Source organism: Myripristis murdjan, chromosome 18, assembly GCF_902150065.1.
Source record: "Myripristis murdjan chromosome 18, fMyrMur1.1, whole genome shotgun sequence".
Classification (NCBI taxonomy): domain Eukaryota; kingdom Metazoa; phylum Chordata; class Actinopteri; order Holocentriformes; family Holocentridae; genus Myripristis; species Myripristis murdjan.
In genome coordinates, this window is record NC_043997.1 from 6,035,237 (window position 1) to 6,054,497 (window position 19,261).

General features: G+C 42.5%; 2 protein-coding genes across 2 annotated transcripts in view; both read left to right on the top strand.

Moving 5' to 3' along the window:
* Positions 1 to 1,715: 1,715 nt before the first annotated feature.
* On the top strand, positions 1,716 to 10,393 carry LOC115376529 (ras-related protein Rab-38). Its single transcript, XM_030076182.1, has 4 exons — positions 1,716 to 2,000; positions 7,543 to 7,673; positions 8,172 to 8,321; positions 9,991 to 10,393. The coding sequence occupies exons 1-4, from the start codon at positions 1,808 to 1,810 to the stop codon at positions 10,192 to 10,194; spliced, it is 678 nt and encodes a 225-aa protein (XP_029932042.1). The 5' UTR covers positions 1,716 to 1,807; the 3' UTR covers positions 10,195 to 10,393.
* Positions 10,394 to 13,339: 2,946 nt separating this feature from the next.
* The window catches only part of LOC115377001 (phosphatidylinositol-binding clathrin assembly protein), a 136,688-nt gene continuing 130,766 nt past the window's right edge, over positions 13,340 to 19,261 (top strand). Inside the window, exon 1 of the mRNA XM_030076852.1 lies at positions 13,340 to 13,354. The gene's annotated coding sequence lies outside the window, so the exon portion shown is untranslated. The remainder of the gene's footprint in view (positions 13,355 to 19,261) is intronic.

Consider the following 19,261-nt stretch of genomic DNA (forward strand, 5'->3'; position numbering starts at 1 on the left):
CCCCAGTCTACCTTTGGTGCCCCCCTCCCCCATCCCCTAGTGGTTTGCTCCATTACGCTTCAATCGCAAGTTTGGCAGACCTTTATTTTTGGACATGTCATCGAAAAGGCAACAAGAGTCGGGGGCGGAAAAGAGGAAAAGAAAGAAACAATGAGATGATGCTCGCGCGTCACTTGCAGGTAAGACGATAACAAATGTTAATTTTGTTACTTTTAGCCCTAGTATGCATGTCTATGCTCGTGCCAGATAATACTACTGTCAACAACCTTTGTAACGTTAGCTCCCACTAGCCATGTTCAGACGTAAGTGTTACGTTTCAAATAATTGATGCTGGGCTAGCTAGTTATTTTTAGTTGTGTATATGGATATGGATCTGGAGTTGAGATGTCTGTATTTGGCGTTTGTTATGTTCTATGAACCAACGAGTATGTGATTGTGTAGTGAAAAACAAAAATAATGAGTTGATGAATGGAAAACGGGTTTTGGTAACCTGAGCTTTGATGTGATATGCCAAATTAGACAGGTGATTGATTATCAGCCGTCTTTCACCGGCGATGTCGGCGCTGACAGGATTCGGCATGCCGACGTTACATAACGGTGTCTCCGTGACCGTTTAAGATATTCAGAAACTTTAAAAAACATCTGAAACCGGAGCTTTGCGCCTATATAGAGTGCCATTACGGTAGCATGTAGGACTACTGACACTTCGACCGTCCAATCACAGAAGATTCCCAGTTTGTAATGTGAGCTTGGCACTACCGTAAATCCTGAACCAATTGTGCTATCGAAAAAATTACGACGGTTTCCAAAAGCAGAGAGCCGGAGCTTTCCGATGGAGTGCGGATACACCAGTCATTACGGTGACCCACTGGCCGGCAGCTCACACAACATTTTCGTGAGGTTCATAGGCCAAGAGCGACATCTGCTGGTGAAACTGTAATTTGAAAAAATCAATATTAAAGTTGTGTAGATTTCCCCTCTTCATATTCATAGTTTTCAAACTATGTACAGAATTTTTATATTGTGCCCCATTAATCCTCGTCTATAAAGGTAAAATAATAAATTTTTCATGTACCAGTGTTTTAAATATAGGCCTACATAATACTATAATTAATTTTGAAATATTTTTGTACCATGGTTCAAAACTGTATTTCACTGTAGAATCCCTGAGTATTTTGTCTTGTATTTGTGATTACAGGCTCAATGCTTCGATATGTGCAAGGAGGAACACAAAGCCAAGTGGAAGATCCAGATGATCAACCATCTACAAGCAGACATCAATCACCAACCAGTTCCTTATTCAAGGATACTTAGTACTGTTTTTACAGTTTTGACAGATCTTTATTTAATAGTGGTGTCATTTATTTTTTATTTTAAATTATTTTATTTTATTTATTTATTCAAGTGTTTGGTGCCATATTTAGTTAATGTTTAGTCAGTGTGTTATAAAAAAAATATTATTATTATTTATCTCTTATTTTTTCCAACAGTTTTTGAAACCTAAATGTTGAAAAGTTATTTTGTAAAATAAAGAGAAACGCAATGACAAATACTGAATTATTGTTCATTTCTGGTGGCAGTGGCGGTGGCGGCGGCGTGGGGGGGCACCACAAAGCATTTGTGCTTAGGGCACCCAAATGGCTAGCGCCGGCCCTGAACCGGTTGTTTACCCATGTCTTTCTGTTTCCTATCCAGGCCTGCTGTCATCTTTTTTTGCACCGGGCTCACTGATTTTTTTTCATGCGGAACCGATGGTGTAATTGGTGAGGTTTTGCAACCCGTTACGCACTATCACTCAGCCGGAGGCATGCAGCAGGAACGCTTGCTCAAAGTTTTGGTCATCGGGGACCTGGGAGTCGGGAAGACGTCCATAATAAAGCGCTACGTCCACCAGATCTTCTCCCAGCACTACCGAGCCACCATCGGAGTTGACTTCGCCCTCAAAGTGCTCAATTGGGATCACAAGACGGTGGTGCGTCTGCAGCTGTGGGACATTGCCGGTGCGTAAAACTCTGCTCCATGCGCGCACACATGCACACTGGATGTGGTGGTGAATGAAATGTGGATGAAACAGGAGAAAAACCACTGCAGAGTGGTGGAAAAAGCCCTTAAATCTTTTACTTAACTCAAAGCAGTCACAGCATAATGAAAAGGTACCCTGCATTCAAAATACTACTTAGAATTATGCCTATTACCACTAAAATATAGTTCATGTCAGAAGTAAAAGTAGTGTTTGTGCAGACTGGTGCCTTTCAGGGAGTTAAATTCTTGATGCATTAACCCGTAAGAAGTATTTTAATGTTGCAGCTCCAACTGCTCCATATCCTGTTCTTGTTTACACTCTAACATGCAGCACATCTGATGTTTTGCATGGAAAAGCTTCCTCTGCAAAGTAACTAGTAACTCCAGCTGTCAGATGCATGAGCTGCAGGGAAAAGTCCAAGATTTTCCTCTGGAATGTGGTGCCGGAAAAGTAGAAAGTCTCACCGGATGGAAGAGTCAAGAAAAATGACTCAGACTGTGCAAAATCAGTCACATTTTATTTGATATACTGGATTTATTATAAAGTGACTAAGATGTGTCACTCAAACTGTCTGCTGGGTTTCAGGTGGCACAGCAGTGTGCAAAGGAGTCGGTAAATAACCAGAGTCATAATTAAAGCTGCTATAATCAAGACTGAACATTGAATGAGTAGAGGACCATTTGGACTCAACTGACAAAAAAAAACCCAAAAAACATGGAATAATACTGTATTAATGCCACAACACCGTGAATACAAGCTTCCTACTTGTAAAAATCGCCCTCACACTTGTAGTATAGGCCTATTTACTACATTTATTTACTAACAATTCAACTTCACCGATTGTAAAAGTGAACCCATTTTGGTAAAATTAAAGGTTTAATAGTGTTGCATTTTCATTTAGACTTGGAAGAAGTGTAATAACAGCATAATTCACTTTCATGTTCAGTTTGAGGCGAGCACTTGAGAGTCATAGAGATGGGAATTTTGCCTGCCTCTACTGCACTTCTAATCATCGCTGTACATATCTATTACATTTTTTCCATGACAGAAAAATCCTTTACTATCATAAAGCTGCTTAAATGTAACTCTAAATCTTGTCATAATTAAAAATGTGCAGATCTATGATTATGAAAATAGGCCCTGTTCCTGCCTGCTGGCACAGTGGCAGTCCCGTCCCGCCACAGTCATGAACACTGTGCTGTTTTTGATAATCTAACCATGAAAAAATATATCTATTTCTCTTAGCAATCCACTGATATTGTTCATGTGAAGCTGCTATTTCCAGTTGGTCTGGTTAATTATTTGAGGATAAAACAGCTCAGTGTGCACAGAACCAGGAAGTCCCTATAGCGACACTCATGAAAGTTGTACCGCAGTTGATAATCCATCCATGTTAACAAATGATTTTTCAGTGAATATCCTAGTTACTCCAATATCATACATGTGAAGCAGCCATTATGAGTTTTTTTGTTTGTTTTTCCATGTCAGCTGATGGCTGATTGGCTGAGGGATTTCTGATGTAGCAAGTCCAGCTGGTCCGGGGTCCATCTGAGTCTCTCACACACACACACACACACACACACACACACACACACACACACACCTCCACCTTCAGCAGAGGAGTGTGAAAACAGCTCTGTAGTGACAAACTTTGCACAGATACAAGTCAGTAGAGTCAAGGTCAGACATTTTTCAGCACATCTTGTTTGCTCCTTCAGTTGCTGCAGCTTCAAGTTTAATTCTAGTTTGTTAATTTGAGGTTAAGAATGGAGTCAGGGTTACATTTAGGAATAGGCCATGGTCAGGTTTAAGCTTGCATCATCTGCAGAGATGCAGCTAACTACTTTCAGATCTTTTCTGTTGTTAGTTGAGCATCAAAACCGCACCATTCAAAAGAAGTCCCTCCAAAAAATCAGTTACTTTTCTATAAAACATTCATTCCTTTATAAAACGTTGCATCCTTGGTTTAAAACTCTTGAGGCTGATGTGCTATATGACTTGTGCCAGTCTTAAAATGTGTATAAACTCCACTCTGTGGCCTAAATAAGGGGAGGTAAACTAATTTAGGGCGGGTTAACCTTTCCCACAAAATGCTCAACGCAGTGTTGTGCACGAGCGGGATGTGCGCCGCAGCATGTGAGGTGTTACGGAACAAAAAGGTCACTTTATTTTGCTGATAGTCCCTCATTATTGCTATCAGTCTCCCTCATTTTGTGTAATTTGATGTGCATGGCTTGGCAAATGCTTCTCTTTTCTCTCTTTCCTCTCTCTCTCTCTCTCTCTCTCGCTCTCGCTCACACATACACACACACACACACACAGTAGTTTGCGAGCGTATGGATGCTGAGGCACATGACTGCTGATAAGAGCCGTCATTTACATGAAGAAATCAGACTGTGAGGTGGACTTTAAACTGGCAGCCAGTGGTGACTCTGCACTGGAAACACTGGAGTGGCTTCATACTGGGGCAATGAGTCTGTCTCACTCTCTCTCACACACACATACACACTCTCTCTCACAAACACACACACACACTAGAGTGAGGATACCCAACCCGATCTCAATGGTTTGGGCCGGGTTGTTCAGGTTCGGCTCGGCTATTTCAGGCTGTAAATGTAACTTAGAGATGCAGGACAAGCAAAATTTTGGGTTCGGGTCGGGTTCGACACCCAAAAAAAAAAGAGTTCCTGTTGGGTTCAGGTCGGGTTTGGCTACTGTGCGCCTGTCTCGGGTCGGGTTCGGACAGAAATATGTGGTGTGACCTGCACTCTAAGACACACACACACACACAGCAGGTTGTCTTGTCAGTGCACGACAGGCAGTGGTAATTACATCACAGTTTGATGTGTGTGTGTGTGTGTGTGTCTGAGTGTCCTTGTTCACTCGTTCAGGATCAGGTGAGAGCGTTTCAACTCTGCATCACAACATGTGAAATTCAAGCAGTCTCCCTTTTTTGCTTTTTTTTTTTTTTTTTTTTTTTTTTTTTTTTTTTTTTTTTTTTATCTGGTTTTTACTCTGCTGAGCAACTCTCTGCACTGATTGGCCAAAAGGGGCATGGCCCGGGGGGCGGGGCTTAGTACAAACAGGGTTCAGACAACATGGTGGTCATGGGTCCATGCTAAATGGCCACAAGGGGCGTGCCCTATGACAATAGTGTTGCATCGAAGGGGGCGGGGCTTATCACAAACAGGCCTCTTCATTGGCTGTTATCTTTATCTCTGTTGGTGAGTGAAACAAAGTGTCTGTTGTTAGGAGACAATGCCTAACAAAAGTGTGTGTGTGTGTGTGTGTGTGTGTGTGTGTGTGTTAGGGGAGGGGAGGGGGGAGTGATCGGTACACTTATGTACTTATGGTCTCATATAAATGTGGTGTGTGTGTGTGTGTGTGTGCATAAGTGTATGTGTTGCATTGCGATTGCAATTAGGATCATGTGCAGTGTCAGTGTGTGTGTGTGCAAAAGTAAATGTGTGTGATTTAGCGCGTGGAAGTGTTGCGCTGCGATTAGGATCATGTGCAGTGCAGTCTGTGTGTGTATGTGTGTGTGTGTGTGTGCGCGCTGATTCACCAGTGTATTAGGATCATGTGAGGGAAGTTAGTGTCCCAGATAGAACCTTATTCATATATATATATATATATATATACATATTAATTTACACACACACAGAAGTATGGTCACACACACTCACATGCATGCAGACTTTTTTCATCATGTGCACACACACTCACACACACACACACACACATATGCAAAAACAGCACACTAGTCTAGTTCAGCCTGTGGTGTAAACTTTCCAGCCTGCAGCTCAGCCTGAAAACCTTTTTTTTTTTTTTTTTTTTTTTTTTTTTTTTTTTTTAACAAGAGTCAAGAGTGAAGTCAGCAGGATGGAATCCAAGTAGGACATTGGATTAAATACTGTACAGGCCCAGTGACGGAGTGGAGAGTGTTTTGGAGTTTAGGCACAGACGCTTTTTCCAGGGGAGAGGACAGGCTTTCTCCGTTTGAATGGAAGTCTAAATATTATGACCACACAGCTATTTTTGGAGGAAATGATTGGTGACATCATGACTTGACCTTGCGGCCGCTCACGCCCAACATGTTCCTCATCACATCGTCATTTCCGAGAGAGCCGCGATGAGTCCATTTGAGAGAAAGTTGCTCTTTTGTAAGAGAGTGAAGCTGAGTCTGTATCCACTGCAGTGAGAGAGACACTTCATGACGTCATCAAGGACTGATGTGATTGGCTTAAACTGGTGCTTGTGGTTCGGCCGGCTGTCTCCTGTCTCATTCCTGTATAGCAAATCTCCTGTATACCCACCTATCAGCTTAGAAGCCATTAAGATATAATAAATGATATCATATACCCACTTCCTCCTCCTCCTCTTCCTCCCGACCTTCAAGCCTATACAGACACTTTGCACAGTCGCATGTGAGATGTTTAATTTTGGACATTTTATATCAAAATTCATGAAATACAAACGAGATAATCCAAATTATATTGTTTGTGTTATGTATAACATTTTAAACTGTTTTAATTTCTAGCCAGCCAGTGAGATTGCTATGTGTGATTTGTGGCTCAGACATAGATAAAATTACGCACAGCTTTTTTTTTTTTCGTACGTAAAATTTTCTTCATATTGTTGTTGCATTGTGGAAGTGTAGCCTATAAATGTGAAACATTATAGGCTTTATAGAGTAACAGTCAACAGTCAACTTTTTACTTTTCCAGTTTTTACAGTTCCAAACTTGAGATGTTCAGTTCTGAAAATGACCAAAATACAAAAATTGCAAGTGATGGCATTATTTAGACAAATATATTACAAAGATAAGCAACGCTGCAAATACCTTTGAGAGTTTCATTTTCCTGCTGTGTTTTAGTTTTATTTATTTATTTATTTATTTATTTATTTATTTATTTGATAATGTCACATTCTTCAAATGGTGGACTGGAACTCTTCAAACACGCATAATTATCGTCCCAGTTTTCATTTCCTGGGATGGCCAAAAAGTATAAGACCCAATACATCTTAGATCACATAAAGTGTATATTTTGGTCTCTGTTTTAAGTGAAGGGGCCTGCTACTTGTGATGAAGTTAAGCGCAGAGTTACAAATGATGAAGAGTTCCTGATTTGCAGCTCAGCCGGCGCGGTAAACCTTTCAAATCCTTTTTCTGAGACTCCAGAGAGGTCCAGGTGTTTACTCGCTTCCCTGTTCAGGTCACACTTGGGATCTTCCAGTTTCAGTGACGGCACTGCCAACACAACACACTCAACCTGGGCATCTGTGCAAATCAACCACCAACAGCAAATTGTTCGTAATTTCAACAAGTCAGTCATTTATCCAGTAAAAATGTCAAATGTCGATTCCATCTTCAGTGAGATCACTTTTCTCCGCTCATATCTAGATCAAATTAATACTTTGTTGGGGGTTTTTTTTGGCTGCTGGTCAGACTAAGGAAGACATTTGAAGACATCACTGTGGGCACTCATCTGTTATTGGTTCCTTGTTTCCTTTCGCAGGTCAGGAACGCTATGGCAACATGACCCGGGTGTACTACAGGGAGGCGGTGGGGGCGCTGGTCGTCTTCGACATGACCCGACTCTCCACGTTTCAGGCCGTCCTCAAGTGGAAGGGAGACCTGGACTCCAAGGTAAACTTAGCTAGAATTTATAACTACAAAATGGCTATAAAACAACATGCATGCTTCACATTTGGAGTGCTCAGTGCTGTTCCTCAATGCTCCTTAAGGAACAGCACTGAGCTTCAAATGCATTGCATATTAGTTGCATATTAATTATTAGTGACATCTAGCATTTGGTGAGATCGAGATTTGGGGGGGTCGACGTTGCTTTCATCATCGGTGAAAATCAGCAGAAACAGAAACACTGAGTGACCAAGCCGACCAATCACAGTTGACTTCAGTGACTTCAGTGTGAATTAAAGGACACAGAGGGTCGATATAGTCAGTTATAGTAGTTAAAATCCCAGTCAAACATTTTCTAAGGAGTCTGTGTCACATTTTTTCATACAACTTCTTTCAGATTTTAAAGCAAAAGCTGGTACAGATTAACCACAATGAATGAATGAATGAGTGGTCAGACTAAATGCTGCCGTGCTCCCTGACATATTGACATCCTGGTTGTGGCAGGTCGCCCTGGGCAACGGGAGGCCGGTTCCAGCCGTTCTGCTGGCCAACAAGTGCGACCAGCAGCGTCAGGGTTTGTGCTCCAAGCTGCCCAAAATGGAAAACTTCTCCAGAGAGCACGGCTTCGTCGGCTGGTACGAGACCTCGGCCAAGGTAAGACGTGTGTGTTTGCGTGTGTGTGTGTGTGTGTGTGTGTGTGTGTGTGTGTGTGTATTCTCGGGTCTTGTGTTTTACTTGGCTCACTTGTGGAATGCAAATATCATCTTACACTGATGTGTCGTCTCTCTCTCGCCGCCGTGCTCTCTTTTCTCTCTGCTCTTTTTCATTCTCTCTATAAAAACAAATGTCATTTTGTATTTTCTCAATGTGTTTCTCAACAGCTCTCTCACACACTCCTCCACTTCCCCTTATGCCCTTTTCCTTTTCCCTCTAGACCCATTTCATTCTCTCCTTTCATTCATAACTCTGCACCGTGCAAGAGTTTTATGTAAAAATGCACATTTCCAGTCGACCTAAAATAAAAAGAAAATAGTTCTACAGGAGAGACGAGCCTTCCATCCTCTCTAGTTGAAATGCCGTAGAGCCGCTCTATTTGCCCAAAGGAAATTCTTAAGTCAGGCATAGTCACTGGCAGTTGAATCTTATCTGTTCTCAGGAAATGACAAATTGAAACTTGAGAGTGAAATGCAAAAATTCTGAGATAGAGGGATGAGCTTGGCAAGATTGACTGAAACTCTTCAGCACCTACACTCACATTCAGCCATCAGAAAAAAAAATATAGGCCCGGTGTTCCTTCTGTTCTATGTCTGGCTAGAGCTTGAGTTGGTAAGTGGTTATAACAAGATATTAAGTTGACAAAAACAAACTTTTGGTCAAAAGTTTAGGGGAACATAGAGGCACATAGAGCTGAGGCTACATAGAGATGAGGGAACATTTAGCTAAGGGAACATAGAGCTGAAGGAACATAGAGCCAGGGGAACAGGTGGCTGAGGAAACATGAAACCGAGGGAACATAGACCTGAAGGGACGTAGGACTGAAGGAACACAAGGTAGAGGGAACACAGAGCTGAGCAAATGTGTGTTGAGAACAATGAGCAGAAGGAACATAGAGCTGAGGGAACACGTGGCTGACAGAACTTTGGGCTAAAGGAACACAGCACGGAGGGAACATAGAGCTGAGGGAACATAAGGTTGAAGGAACATAGAGCTGAGGGAACACATGTCTGACAGAACCTTGGGCTTAGGGAACATAGAGCTGAGGGAATATATGGTTGAGGGAACACAGAGCCGAAGCAACATGAACCTGAGGGAACATAGACCTGAAGGGATGTAGAACTGAAGGAACACAAGGTAGAGGGAACACAGAGCTGAGGGAACACATGGCTGACAGAACTTTGGGCTTAAGGAACACAGCACGGAGGGAACATAGAGCTGAGGGAACATAAGGTTGAAGGAACATAGACCTGAGGGAACACATGTCTGACAGAACCTTGGGCTTAGGGAACATAGAGCTGAGGGAACACATGTCTGACAGAACCTTGGGCTTGGAGAACATAGAGCTGAGGGAACATAAGGTTGAAGGAACATAGAGCCAGGGGAACATAGGGCTGAAGGAACACAAGGTAGAGGGAACATAGAGCTGAGGGAGCATATGGCTGGAACAAAGAGCTGAAGGAACATGGGGTTGAAGGAACATAAGGTTGAAGGAACATAGAGCTGAGGGAACATAGAGCTGAGGGAAGATAGAGCTAGGGACAAAAAATTGGGCTAAGAGAACATACAAGGGAACAACCCGGGCCCTGATTCATCTCTCTCTCTGCAGGACAACACCAACATCGACGCGGCCATCATGTGCCTGGTGCAGAACATCATGTCGGTGGAGGAGGAACGAGCCTTGAGCGCCGCCGCCAAGAGCGAGCCGGACCCCGGCGTCCTGGTGCTGCCTCGCTTCGACTACAACGTGAAGGAGAAGGGACTGACCGGGTGCTCGGGATGCCCCACCCACAAACCCAGAGACAGAGAATGACTGGAGGAGGGGCGGAGCCTAACGGAGACGGCAGGAAGAGACGGGGCGGAAAGCTGGGAAAGAAAAGAGAGGAAGAAGATTGCTTTTATTGAATTATTTATATGTAGTAATATAAATTTGCACTCGCTCCCTTGTCACACAGCTGCACAAGTAGTGCTGAAATGAACAGTCAATGAATCATTTCCAGTTTTGGTGAATTGATTAATCATTTTAGTCATTTATGGAGTAAAAATGCCACACATTGTCTTCCTTTTCTCCGTTCATATTTTTATCAAACAATACTTTGAGGGTTTTTTGGCTGCTGGTCAGACTAAGGAAGACATTTTAAGACATCACTTAAGGCTCTGATCACTTCCAACCAGGCTTTGGCTTCATTTTCCCCACTTTATAAGGTAATTGATCAATCAATTAATCAAAAATATAGTGGAAAGATTACTTAACACTGAAAATAATCATCAGTTGCAGCCCTAGATATTTATCTTTACAGAGCAAACAGTGTGCCAGTTTGGGATTTTGTTTCTTCCTCGCCCAGCTCAAGTTTGTCAGACGCCCCTCAGCTGGAAGCGACCAGATGGGATGTAACTTAAACCAAATTTCCCCCTGTGGGACAAATAAAGTATGATTGATTGATTGATTGATTGAGACAGGCATGACAACATTTTTCTGCCCAGATAATCACATCTGGATGCCACCGCCTGTTACACCGACAGAGTCTTTACCGCTAACCACATGCAAAGCTAACAGCTGCTAGCATCAGAGATTTTAATGAACTGTCCAGATGGCATGTATGTACAGGAAATGATGATGCACATGTTGATGTCCTGATATAGGCATTCATTGCACAAGTTGGAGGCAAATAATAAGAATTAAGGCCAGTAATTAAGATGGAGGTGAAGCTGGAATTTCCTCAGCTAAATTCAACCCAGCCAGTCCACTTCTTACATGAACAAAATTTATAAATTGACAAAAAAATATTGATTTATATGTATTTTACTGCTAAAGACCAAGCTTAAATGCTTTGCACAACTAAACACAGCCATGCAGAAAACAAGCCGGTTGCACCATAGCAGCAGTGAGCTACAGTGTAGTGCAGTGGTTCCCAAATGGGGGTATGTGTGCCCCAAGAGGCAATTGGAGTACTGCAGGGGTTACGTTAAAAATGTTAATTTAAAAATATCAGTAATGTGTAAGTAGCCAATGCTCTAATAAGTTCAATAAAAAAATGTAAATGTGAGTTTGATAAACCACATTTTATGTTCAGTTTTCCCTCTGCGTTTCCTGAAGGTGTGTGTGTTTGTGCTTTAAGTCTGCTGCCGTGGTCGTCAAGCAAGGACGTTTGTTTGACGTTTGTTTAATGCTCCCATAAAGCACCAAGCGGGTATCAAAGACTGTGCAAAGTATTTAAAATTTATGAATCACACGCTGTGAATTCAGATCTCATTGTTGACTGATGACACTCTCCTGGAAACCTGAAACACAGAATGTGGCTTTGTGGTGCCACATCACAGTTTATAGCAAAGTTTTTTTTTTCTTTCCTTTTGTTGTTTTGTTTTTAAAAGAGGCCTTTGCACAGAGAGCACAGAGTGAAGATGAAACTCCCTCAGCAAGGTGAACTTTAATCCAGAGTGTTGTGCGTTTCATTTTATTGCTTTACCGCTTAAAAACATTGTGACTCACCTGTAATCCTCTGGAATATGTTTATGACAGATTGTGACAAACATATTTGAAGAGTCTCATCAAGTAGTGCCACACCCTCTGAAAACAGACCAGTGGCATAAAATTAAAGCAGATTATAATGCATTTGAAGCGGCTTTCTGGAGAAAATGATAATACTGATTTCACCACCTGCCTAAATTTAAATGCCCTTTTCTATTGAGATGGTTTTATAATGTGACGACTTTTATTTTTACTGTGGAATTGTGAAAAAAAAAAACTGAGTTGAGATTTTAGATATTTATTGACCTATTCCCCACAATATAGGAGCATTTTTTAAGGGCGGAATCGTGTGTTTTCTTGATTATGAAATGAAACCTAGGTCATATTGTTCTCTCAAAGCGGATGCATGGCATTTTGGAATGAAGGTCCTGAAACTTTATATATGAACCTGTTGTCTAAATGAAGTCTTCCAAACCAAAGTCTTAGGAATGGAGTGTGAATTTTGCTTGGCATTAATTGTGTATTCCACTCAGCAGCATAGAGTTTTAAAAGTTGTAAATACACTCCAGATGTACTTTATTGTTTTCTGTTGGATAAAGCAGCTTTTTCTGTGTGTGTGTCTGTGTGTGTGTGTGTGTGTGTGTGTTGAGTGGGAGTTGGCTGTTTTCTGAGGCCGGGATGAGACGCTCCGGCCGGTTTCACACCCGCTGGTGTGTTGGTCGGGTAAAAGTGCTGAGTTTGTGTCACTGAGGTGTCACTTCATGTCAAGAGAAACAACCAGTATGTGTTTTCTCCATAAAACACACATTTGTATTTTTTTCTCTTTTGCCTTGGACGTGTATGTGTGTCTGTTATCCTCACCTTGCATCGTCTCTTCCAAAATGGCAAATGTAAACTGGTTGTTCCTTAATTTTTTTACACAAGGGTTCAACTGAGGGGAGTGCGACTAATTCAGGTTATTTATGTTATTTTATTTTTTTATTTGTTATCATCATTATAATTATTATACGTGTGTGTGAAGCTGCTGATAGACAATATGCTGTGCCATTATTCAGTAGTTTTAAATTTGAAAATTATTGTGCAACATTAATAAGTAAATAAATACAACTCATACAACAATAAAATAATGGAAAAAAAACAACTATTACTTGAGTAAATCTCTTCTTAATACAAAGTTGGAATAAACATGCAAATCTTTAAGAGCAAAAAAAAAATTGATAATAAAATCTTTCATATTGAAGGAGCAAGACTTGGATGCACCAATATCCAATAGTCCAAAAAAAAAAAAAAAAAATTAAATTAAATTTTAACAGAAAGGTCCAAACCTTGCTTGTTATTATTATTATTATTATTATTATTATTTATCAGCTCATGTCCAGCTGAGGGTTCAGGCTGCGTGTTTCTGTGCTTGCCAGAGAGCACCTGTCAATCAAACAGTGTGGGCGGGACTTAGACGTCTCTTTCCTTGAATTTCCTGTTGAGGGAGTTTTAGATAGATAGATAGGTATACTTTATTGATCCCAGACTGGGAAATTTTATTTCTTATTTTATTTTATTTTATTTTATTTTATTTTATCTCATCTTATCTTATTTATATTTTATTTTGTTTTTATTATATTTTATTTTATTTGTTGTGGCATTTGGCGATGGAGAAAAAGCAAAATTCACATTTAATTTTTTGATTATTATCATTACTCATCATTACTTGCTTGATTTGTCTTCATCTTAAAATCATTTTGTAAAATAATTCTTCAGTTTCATGGATCATTTTCTGCCACCTTTTCCATGAAAAATGTGGAAAAGCGTAAAAAGGAATTGAATTTTTTAATTATGTAAAGATATTTTAAAAAATTAATCCGGGGTCATATCAGGTATTTCCTCTCAGCGTTCACCTCTGCCAGTTTCACGCTTCTGACAACCAAAACAACACAAATAATAAGACAAATAACCTTGAGAAAATATCAAATCTCGATGACTCCTCGATTTATTTCTCTCTTTCTCTTTTCTTTTCTCGCTTTCTTTTGTTCTCAGCGTGTGTTTGCCAGCTGGAGCTCTGCAGCTAGAAGTTCAAACAGCATCTCTAATTATACCAAGGACTGTCAAAAAAGTGTGTGTGTGTGTGTGTGTGTGTGTGTGTGTGTCTGTGTGTCTCTGTGTGTGTTGCTCAGCTCAGTTGTCCCCCTCCCTGGTGGATAATGCACTACACACGTGTACCGAAAATTCCCACGTTCTTGTGCCAGTAAACACACCGGCATCAGCAGCCAAAGCACCTCCAGACTCAAACGAGGCACAAACAACTTTAATTTTTAGATTTTTTTGCAAAACGTGAACCCTCGTCTTCCCTCAGTTACCTGTCCATGGCTCGGTCATGACTTGGCAAAATTTTCCAAGATGAAAATGCAGAATTTGCCCCAAATATATCAACATAACACGACTTTACTCGCTGGCACCAAAATGTCAAACCGGTTTCAGATGCAGAAGTCTTGGTGAAGTTAATTATTCTGTTTCACTCTGCAGGAGCGGCGAACGCAGTGGAAAAATAAATATTACATTTGCTGAATAAGTTGTTACTGATGTATTATTGCTGTTGGGAAGAGAAAAATAAATTAAAATGAAGAAAAGTTCAGGAGTGGTCCAAAAAACCCAAAAGGGCTTGAGGGGTGGCTCTGCTGAGACGATACATAAGACATAAATATAAATACAAAAAAAAAAAAATAGATGAAAAATATAATAACTGAGTTGTTACAGCAGGAAAGGTGGCTATATCATGAATGCAGTGAATATATTAGAGAGCGGTTATGACATTGTGTTGCTTAATTGGTCCAAACAGGAAGAGGTTTGTCTGAAGAAAGCTGGGAGGAGATTATCGGCTGACCTTATATTGGAATTATGGATTTGGGGATTGAACTGAGATCAATTTTGAGAACATACCAGTTACAGTGAGGTTGAAACACGCTGACTTTCCCAGAAATTCAGGAGGCTGGTGAAGTTGTTGAGGTCACACACTCCTGACTGTCAGTGTTGTGGGTTTGAAAGCTAAACTGTGAAATATCAGATAAAGCAGAAATTATCTCTGGACAGCAGGAGAGGAGAGACTCCTGTGTGTTTTCTGTCAACGTGTGCTGCATTCAAGCTGCACATGGCAATTTGAGCCACTAGAGGGAGCACAACCCTAGAACAAACATAACCTCTCCATGTGAACGAGCCATTGAGCCTCAAACGTTGTTTTTCATCAAACCAGGTGAAATAATCTGCCAGAGGGAAGAGATAATCCCACTTGTTTCCATTTTTTTGCATCCTAGTGGCTGACCTGCCTTATTATGCCTCGTTTCAACAGATTTATACCCGATTCCAGAAAAAAAGAAATGAATAAATCATCAATAAGTCAAACTGCACTGGAAACAGTGCAGTTTGACTCTCTCTCTCTCCATCTCTCTCTCCCTCCCTCTCCCTCTCTCCCCCTCCCTCTCCCTCTCTCTCCCCACCTTCTCCCCCCCCTCCCTGTCTCACTCTCTCTCTTTCTCTCCCTCTCTCTCTCCCTCCTCTCTCCCTCTCGTTCTCTTCCTCTCTTATTCCCCCCTCCCCTCTCTCCTTCTCCCTCTCTCTCCCCCCCTCTCTCTCCCTCTTCCTCTCTCCCTCCCCCTCTGTCTCTCTCTCCCTCCTCTCGTCTCTCTCTCTCCCCCCTCTCTCCTCCTCTCCCTCTCCTTCTCTCCCTCTCTCACTCCCCCCTCCCCTCTCTCTCTCTCCCCCCTCTCTCCCTCTCTCTCTCCCTCTTCCTCTCTCCCCCCATCTCTCTCTCCCTCCTCTCTATCTCTGTCTCTCTCTCTCCCCCCATCTCTGTCTCTCTCTCCCCCCCTCCCTCCTCTCCCTTTCTGTCTCTCTTTCCCTCCCCCTTCTCTCTCTCTCTCCCTCTCTCCCCGTCTCTCTCTCTCTCCTTTTCTCTCCCCCTCTGTCTCTTTCTCCCTCTCTCTTTCTCCCTTTCTCCCTCCCTATCCCCCCTCGTCTCCCTCTCTCTCTCTCCCTCTCTCTCTTCTCCCCTCTCCCCCCTCTCTCTCCCTCTCCCTCTCTCCCCCTCCTCTCTCCCTCCCTCTCTCTCTGTCCCTCTCTCCCTCTGTTTCTCCCCCCCCTCCTTTCTCTCCCTCTCTCTCTCTCCCTCTCTGTCGCTCTCTCTCTCTTCTCCCCCTCTCTCCCCCCTCTCTCTTTCCCTCCCTCTCCCTCTCTCACTCTCTCCCCTCCCCCTCTCTCCCTCTCTCTCTTCTCCCCCTCTCTCCCCCTCTCTTTCCCTCCCTCTCCCTCTCTCACTCTCTCTCCCCTCTCTCTCTCTCCCTCTCTCTTTCTCCCCCTCTCTCCCCCCTCTCTCTTTCCCTCCCTCTCTCTCTCTCCTTTTCTCTCCCCCTCTGTCTCTTTCTCCCTTTCTCTCTCCCTCTTTCTCCCTCCCTATCCCCCCTCCGTCCCCCCCCTTTCCCTCCCTCTCTCTCTCAGCTCTGAGTGCAGGTGATTCCTCTCCCTGCATCAGTAGCAGCGGCTTATTGTTTCTAATTAGCTGAGATGAGAGGCACCGACAGATGTTGACTGGCAGGAGAAAAAAAAGAAAAGATAGAAAGAGAGAAAAAGAAGAAATCTCCTGAGTGAGTTTGTTATTCTTCCTCTCTCATCCTGAAACGATGGCTGCTGTGTTCTTAATGAGACAGAGGGAGCGAGGAAGACGCCTGACGTTTACTCCTCTGCCTCCTCCTCCTTTATCCAAAGTGTTTCCCATGCAGTTTTTCCACGAGGCTGCTCTCCCTCCCAGACTTGTATTTGACATCGTCGGGATTCTTTTCTGCTCCGTTCTGCTTCTGGATCCGCTCTGACGTTTTCTTTCTCCTGTCAAATTATTATTCGTTTTTTTTTTTTTATCATGATTCATTTCACTTTCAGGCGTTTTGTTTCATCCTCAGAGTTAAAATCCTGCTTTTCTTCTTCTTCAGACGAGTGAAAACACTCTGCCGGCGGGATGTGAGCCTCTGTAATTGAGCAGTGTGTGTGTGTGTGTGTGTGTGTGTGTGTGTGTGTGTGTGTGTTAGACTGAAGCTGCACTCTGCAGATTTGGAGTGTGAACTCCGAAGCCCTTTGATCACTCATGAAGCCTGATCTGCCCCCCCAAACACACACACACACGCACACACACACACACACACACACACACACACACACACACACACACACACACACACACACACACACACACACACACACACACACGGTACTGAACACTTTGCTCATACAGGTGCTGTATTCTGATGTGTTCAATTATGGTCTGTTCTCTATTCTGTTCTATTGTGTTTTGCTCTGTTTGTCTCCTCTCCTCTTCTTTCTTCTTCTCTTCTCCCCTCTTTTCTCTTTTCTTCTCCTCTCTTCTTTTCTCTCCTCTTGTCTTCTTCTCTCCTCCTCCTCTCCTCTCCTCTTCTCTTCTTCTCCTCTCTTTTCTCTTCTCTTATCTCCTTATCTTCTCTCCTCTCCTTTCTCTGTCTTCCATCCACTTCTCCCCTCTTCTCTGTTCTCCTCTATTCTCCTCTTGTCTTCCCTTCTCCTCTCTTCTCTCTTTCTCTTCTCTCTTCTCCTCTTCTTTCTTCTTCTCTTCTCTGCTTCTCCTATCTTCTCTTCTTCTCCTCCTTCTTTCCTCTTCTCTTCTCGTCTCTTCTCCTCTTTTCTTCTCTTCTTCTCCTCCTTCTCTTTTCTCTCCTCTTCTCTCCTCTCCTCTGTCTTTGTCTTCCCTCCACTTCTCCCCTCTTCTCTTCTCTGTTCTCCTCTTCTGTTCTCCTCTTGTCTTCTCTTCTCCTGTCTTTCTTTCTCTCCTCTCCTCTCTCCTCTTCTCTCAGTAGTAGACTGTTCTCTCTGTTCTCCTGACACTGTCTGTATCCTCGTGTTTGAATAAATAAGACTAAAGATATTTTCAATGAAAAAACGAGTGTTTTCTCAGTCTCGGCTGGATGAATAATAGATGCGGCGGCCGTGTGAGGAAGAGGAGGAGGAAGAGGAGGAAGAGGAGGAGGAGGAGGAGGAAGAGGAGGAGGCGATCAACTCTGCATGTGAACAGATCCAGTCACATTCGATCGGCTTTGAGCTCGACGCATGAATCAGCGAGTCTGTTTGATACTTTGGCCCGAAATTACGTGCGCACGTCCGCAGGGCGCGCGCTCACACGTGCACGGTCACACGAGGGCGTGCACGAGTCCCATATTGACGGGAGTTTCTCGATGACTTCAGCTCCGCGGCAAACTAATTATTTACCTGTGAACGCACACCTGATTGATTTTTACCTGCTCTTGAAAAAATCTGCCTGAACCTCATTTGATTGACAGCGAGGAAAAATCTATAGGCTAGTTTAAACACCAGCCGGAGGAGTTACTGACGTCTTTTTTTTTTTTTTTTTTTTTTCTTTTTATCAATTTTACACAACCTCTAGCTTCTGTCCAGCTTCTAAAAGATGTTTATAATTCCCTGATCTGGCTTATTCTGCCTTATTTCAACATATTCACTTATTCCCAGAAGAAACTGCAATGGGAAAAACTGGGATTATCTCATCCCACAGGTAGATTTATTTACAGTGTTTGAAGAAAAACAAGAATTTAACAGAATTTATGTATGTATGTATGTATGTATATATCTTTATTTGTCCCCAATGGGGCAATTAGTTCCGCAACAAAGGGAGCACACACAACAAAAAATACAAACACACATGACATAGGGAAAAAAAAAAAAAAAAAAGAATAAATAAATGGTCACTTGAATCTTGAATCTCCACTTTAATCCGTGGATTCATCATTACTACGGCGTGCTGTTTCACCGAGCTTTGTGCAAACCCGCAGAACTTTATTTTAAATTGTAGAGGAGATCTCACAGTTTCCAAAAATCCCAAACATGAGCTGCTGAACTCCAGGGAAATGTGTCTAAAATGATGCATGTGGATCTTTTCTATGTGATGTGATTCTGCAGCCAGGAAACAGCAGCTTCTTGGCTTTGAATGTTTCCAGACACAACATGGAAAATATGACTTTTTTCTAACTTTTAAGCCACTTAATGGGAAATTTAAGGTAAAATCAGAGTCAGAGTGTAGCTAAAAGTGAGATTTTTTTTTGTTTTGCAGTGTAACCAGAAAGAAAGTTTGCGAACTCTCCTGCTTAAGCACACAAACTTCCCAGCCTTGTTTACTGTGATGCCGCGCCTCGGACCGAGCTGCATCATCGATCCTATCCGTAATCGGAGTGAAAAACATCCCGACACGACTGCCACAGTCTATCTGCAGCTCGTGGCCGGACGCCGGACGCCGCCGCGGGCCCTCCGCTCCCCGCCTCGGCCTCTGTCAGGTTGTTTTCCGGCGGCCGACCCCGCTCCCCGTCAGCGGCGCGATAATGGATTTATTCCGATC